This window comes from Scleropages formosus, chromosome 22, assembly GCF_900964775.1.
Source record: "Scleropages formosus chromosome 22, fSclFor1.1, whole genome shotgun sequence".
NCBI lineage: Eukaryota > Metazoa > Chordata > Actinopteri > Osteoglossiformes > Osteoglossidae > Scleropages > Scleropages formosus.
Genome location: NC_041827.1, coordinates 16643857 through 16649865, shown reverse-complemented (window position 1 = coordinate 16649865; position 6009 = coordinate 16643857). Strand labels below are relative to the sequence as shown.

Here is a 6009-nt window from a genome sequence, read left to right as displayed (position 1 = left end):
TCTACCAGTTACTGTCAGAAATGCCCCGTCTGTTTCTGTTTTCAAATCCCGACTAAAGATTTACATGTTCACGCAGGCATTCCACCTCGAAATGTAATTTCACCTGCCTTGGTTGTTTATCACCTTTATAAAAATGCATATTAAATTTAAGTAACGTATTACTAACTCTGTTCTGTCTTCTTGTTGAGCACTACCTCGCTACATAAGACCTGAGAAGGCCGGCCAGTGGTGACAGACGAATCCCGTGCTGACTGAGGATGATGTCCATCTGCCATGACGAACGAGACGTTACATGTTGAGCTGGGGATCCAAGATGCCATTTAGCAACATAATCATTGTCACACACTGGCTTATAATTATTACTTAATCTAGAATGCTCAGGAGGGGGTGGGCAACCGCTGGCCCGTGGACCCCCCGAGGTTTTTTTTCTCCCTCAACTTTCAGTTGGGAGTTTTTGTTCCTTTCCCCGGTGACCAGTAGGCATACTTATATCTCTATAAAAGTACATTATGGTAGCCATTAGTCGATTGTCTTCTTTGTTTCTATCTTTTTCTTGCCTTATGTCTGTGTTAAAGCGCTCTGTGTCACTGCGTGAGAAGAGCGCTCTACAAAAATGAATTGAATGAAACAAAGTCCATTAGATAAAATGCTGTGAACTGTGGGGCGTGCGGTGGCGTGGTGGGTTTGGCCGGGTCCTGCTCTCTGGTGGGTCTGGGGCTTCTTGGAGTGCCTTGCAACGGACTGGCAGCCTGTGCTGCATCTGTCCCCCCCCCCTCCGACCTTGCTCCGTGTTGCCAGGTTAGGCTCTAGTTCACCGCGACCCCACTCGGGTCAAGCGGTTTCAGTGTGCGCGCTGTGAAATTTATTATCTATCTGACACTTCTTTGCCAAAGTGACTTGATTTACCAGTTCATGCCGTGGGGTAAGTGCTTTGCTCAGGGGTATCACAGAGGGTAATTTCACATCCTGGTCCTTTGAGTGCAAGGCAGAATCTCAAACCGTTACATTATCTGTTGCTAAACTTTGGATTAACGGATGGTTTTCTCAGTAACAATAACTCTCTCGTAACTGGAATGGACTAGCAACCGATTAAAATCTGGTGCTGCAATACATATGAATAAGCAGCTACTTACAAAGACGAATGAGTTGCTACCAGGTGTTCTTTCGTGCTGGTTCACCTTGACAGCAGTGCTGTGTCTACTGCTTTATCATAGTATAAACAGATCTGTTCATGCTACGATACAGAGTAAAGGATGTTTTTGAAGTACACGGTGGCTCTCGGTCTCCTTATTAGGGGAGAACCTTTTGTGCTGGACCGGCTCTGGGCTGTTCATATGTAATGAGAATGATTTTATTTATGTGGGATTTGCTGAAGGCAGAGTGCGACAAACTGTTGTGTGTGCTTGAATGTGACTAGTAGTAGACCATTTCCTCTGTTGCTGTCATTTCCTCCTTCCCTTCCCTGATCTTTTCCGTTCATTACAGGGTCTCTGGCACCACGGCAATGGCCACGTGCAAGTGAGTGAATGATGGCTCCTTGGCTGGAGGGAGCAAAAGCGATGGTATGTCATACCAATTGTATCAGCCTGCTGGGAAGGAAGAAGGTACGGAAGGAGTGGAAGACACAGCTCTGGGCAAAAAGAGGAATGGGCAGTTTGGGGCAGCTGGATTAAAACCATGACAGTTTAATTTGTATTGCAACCTGTATAAGTTAAACTGCTGAACAGGTAAGGTAGGAAAAGAGAGAGGGAATGAAGTTATTATTAGGTGGAAGTCTACCCACAGCAGAAGATACAAATCTGAGTGTTTTGGCTGACCAGGTCTTCCGCAAATGTAACTTTACTCCGATCCTTTGTGCTGACTGTTGGCTATGCATCACTGAACCAGGGACCATTTTGGACCCTTACTTTCATCACTGACATGCCCTGTGAACATGAGAGGCGGAGTAGTCAGCTCTTTGAGCCATAGGAAGGGGGGGCTAGTGAAGATGACTCAAACATTTTAATATGATTAATTTTGTGCTCGCATGTAGCAGCTTACAAATAAAATACGAACAAAGAAGGAAGATTACTAAATTGTTTAATAGAACACTATTTACATTATCGGAAAAACTATACCACACAGGCTGAAAATGACTGGATTGATGGTAGCACCCCTGTTAAATGTCTTTTTTGGCATACCTTCAAATTAAATAAAGACTGCACCCATGCATAATAGGCATGCCTGAATTCTAGTCAAAGACATTGTGGGCAAAGTATTATTTGTAGTACCACATGCTGTAATTTATGGAAGTTGCTTTTCTGAATCTCGCTAAAACTCCCGATGAAGTATACACTATGGAAGGTACAATGTGTGTATGATTTTATGAATTGTGTTTGGCTCCATTAGAACATAGACATCTCTAGTAATCCAGTGCACAAATTAGTGCTACTCCCTGCTTGATCCAGTGCCTCTGGGTGCGGTCAGTTGGCAACTCAACAGCAATAACGTAGTTTGTTGAATGGCCCGTCGTTGACAGTGTCCCTGCGGAACAAACACGTTGATCCTAAGGTGACTTACACAGTAGAATTTGTAGACACGCTGATCGAAGTACCACAGAACTCTGAACATTTGTATGAAGGTCTATGTTTGTGTGCACTCATATTTCATCAAACCAGAGGGGAAAGACTGTTGGAACCTCAGATCATTTGAGAAACCCAGTGCAGCGGAGTGGGTAATATATATAATACAGAATATGGCATGTAATATGCTTATCACGCTATGTATCTGAAGGATGGAGTGCACGTAGACAAGCTTAATGTGGGCTGTGTCTGGAAGTGTCCAAAGGTGGTAAACTGGCTGACCTGCCCGAGTAAGTGTCTTATAGATGGGGCAAACGTACACCCCAGAAGGGGGTGGCTTGCGGTTGGGCACTGGCACCAACCAAATGACCGCCATCTCTGTGTAGAGCTCCTTTGGTCGTGACTCTGTCAACTGTCCTGCCTGGTGGTCCCAGCGTGCTCCTTCCAGGAAAAGTCCATGAATATAGCAGCCAGTTTCCGGTCGCGCTGTCAGTTCTTCTGCAGATTCTTTAACAACCTGAGGACAGACAGGTTTGAAATTGAACTGAGTAAAACTGCCCTGTGTTTAAAAGTGCACTCTTTGTATCCACTGCAGATGTGTGGTCCCACCTTAAAGTCAAAACCAATTGTGTCAATAGAAATGACAGAGCGACGGGCAAAATTTTGTAGCGTGCCCGTGAGGAAGGCCTGAGGGAAGAAGAATCCACTGATCCAGAAGACGGCAGGGATGCCGTTGGAGATCCAGCCCATCAGAAACTTGATTCTCTGCAGCAGGTCTGACACCCAGGATGAAAGGGGCTTCAGCGATGGATATGCCTAAAGTGAGTTTTACATTGAGAACATGACATTAAACATGAGTTTCTGGTTAGTACTAACTCTGACATGGTGTGTAAAGGAACATGGGTGATTTCTATGGGGTTGTGACACTTGCCTTAGCATTCCACATGTCTGGTACAGCATTGCTGAATAGGCTGTTGGCCATCAGTTCAAGCTCTGAGGACATCACTACCAGCCCCTTCAAAGCCTTCACAAGATCACCAAGACTTTGGGAAATAACCACCAGCAGTCGGTTATATCTGAGAGAGAGCAAAAAAGAAAAGGAAAATAAAAGGAAGAGAAATTTTTTAAGAAATTATATTTTTTTGTGACATGAAAATGGAACATAGGAAATACTGCAGTCAACAAAAATACATCATTTTGCTGATATTTATCCTCCATGAGGAGCCATGTGACACAGACTCAAAAAAGGCAGGGAATTATATAAATATCTGACACTTTGTCAGATTTTTGTCTAGTCTGTCACATCTGGTCCAGGCCCCCGACATTCAGTTTGGCATTATAAACTAAGACCATGTTTGAAAATTTCACCAAATGGCTATGTGAGAGATTGAGAGGCACTGTACTGTGGGAACTCTGTACCCACACTCTCACTTGTCTTCTGGTATTCTACAAGCTCACTTGCATCATTATTTATTTATTTAAATGCCACATAATACCCTTCGTGGGTAGCACAGTAGCGCAGCAAGAAGTGCTTCTACCTCACAATGCCTGCATGGCATTCATTGGCTATCAGCAAGTTTACTTCATTAAATAATTACTTCTAAATTTATATGTACTAGACCCTAACAGTAGACACTAGTGTTTACTCATGAATTCAGTTACAGTATAGACACAAAACAGCAACTATAAACAAATATTTCATTTCTGCATGTATTTGTAGTTTGTGCCAGAGGAAAAAAATACAATGAAATAAATGTAAAATTCATTCTTCTTACCCCTAATACATATTTAGACAAGAAATGATTAAAAATACATACATTTTCCAAAATCAAATGGCAAAAAGTAAAACCATGTAAAAAAAATGAAAACATAAAGGGTGTATAAATATATAATGTTATTGCTATTCATTCTGTTTTAAGGTGTTACTCTGCTTTTTCCTCATGATATTTGACATCATTTAGGGTGATTCTGGGGTACATTTAGTGTGGGATAGGAACAAACCAGAATGTTTCCCTGTAAGAAGTAATTTTATTGTCCTGTACTCTGGTATTTCAATATTTGGTCTGCTTTCAAGAATGAATTATGGCTGGTCAATGGGAGATAGATATGTGTGATGTGTGTGGAATGATTTTGAAGGAACCGGGGTACCTGATGACCTCCTGGATTAGCACTGTGTTCATCGATTCCTCATAAAGGACAGGGTACTTCCTCATCACCTCTTGCGTACTGATGACCTTAGGAATTTTTCCCATGATGTCTGCAACAATCTCCTCCACAATCTGCAAGAAAACACAGAACACAAACTCAACACGTCCCACAAGATTAATTTCTACTGACACCACCTTTCTATTTATTCTTCCTGAGTTTTTGCACTGCATTTAGATACACACACACACACACACATTTTCAGAACCGCTTGTCCCATATGGGGTCACGGGGAACCGGAGCCTACCCGGTAACACAGGGCGTAAGGCCGGAGGGGGAGGGGACACACCCAGGACGGGACGCCAGTCCATCGCAAGGCACCCCAAGCGGGACTCGAACCCCAGACCCACCGGAGAGCAGGACTGCGGTCCAACCCACTGCGCCACCGCACCCCCCTATCTGCATTTAGATAAACATGTATTAATTTAGCTGATGCTTCTCTATAACATACAGTTCAGGGTACACAGTAGTGCATTTTACAATAGACAAAGAAACAAAGAGCTTTAGATACAGGTATGTGATTATCAAACCATGTTTGAAATACCACCCTTTTTGACAGAAGTAGTGCATTCTGAATGGTGTTACTGCGCTCATCTTTCTTGATAACATGCTCATGTCTCTTCCTTTACTTAATTTTGCTGAGTATAATTTCTTTAGTTGGCTTGCATAGTTCCAGTATAACTGCTACTGGTCACTGTTTACAGCACAATGAGTAAAATAAAAATATTTTTTTTGGTAGTTTTTTTTTCCAACTCGCTAAGTAGAAAGCCAGTTATTATGTATATAACTGCAGATTATATCAGTGTTTTAAAATCAGAGGATACAGATATGATCATCTTAACAAACGTTTGAACAAAGCTTGAAATATGAGCGGATTCCAGATAATCAAGTCTGCTAAAAGACAGTACTCCTTTGTTACACTGTGATGTGCAGCACAGTGCTCTGCTATATATTGTGCTCAGTGCTAACAGTGTACACTGATTTTTCTGCTCTACCTCTTCTCTGGATTTGCTCCCACTGGCAGCAGCTCGGGGCTGCAGCTTGATTATGGCCCCCAGCAGAGCGAATGTCTCATTCTGGGCAAAGCTGATATTGGCATTGTCATGAAGACCAAAGATCTCAGGCATGTCATTTATGGGCAAACAGCGGATGTAATCCAAGTAACCCTGCAGGCGGAACAGCACAATGACAAATGTAACATTAAACGCCTGTCCAAATTGTTAATCCCTGTGAAATATTTTAA

The 6009-nt window shown here is 42.7% G+C and overlaps 1 protein-coding gene across 4 annotated transcripts in view; it reads right to left on the bottom strand.

Annotated features, from left to right (window-relative positions):
* Window positions 1-1951: 1951 nt before the first annotated feature.
* dnah1 (dynein, axonemal, heavy chain 1) overlaps window positions 1952-6009 on the bottom strand; it is a 38121-nt gene continuing 34063 nt past the window's right edge. For all 4 annotated transcript variants that reach the window (XM_029247978.1, XM_018744582.2, XM_018744583.2 and 1 more), the window contains 6 exons: window positions 5762-5932; window positions 4710-4840; window positions 3493-3637; window positions 3171-3377; window positions 2844-3078; window positions 1952-2523 (listed from right to left, as the gene is read on the bottom strand). In XM_029247978.1, the coding sequence (XP_029103811.1) occupies window positions 2402-2523; window positions 2844-3078; window positions 3171-3377; window positions 3493-3637; window positions 4710-4840; window positions 5762-5932 (1011 nt within the window). In that variant the 3' untranslated portion in view covers window positions 1952-2401. The remainder of the gene's footprint in view (window positions 2524-2843; window positions 3079-3170; window positions 3378-3492; window positions 3638-4709; window positions 4841-5761; window positions 5933-6009) is intronic.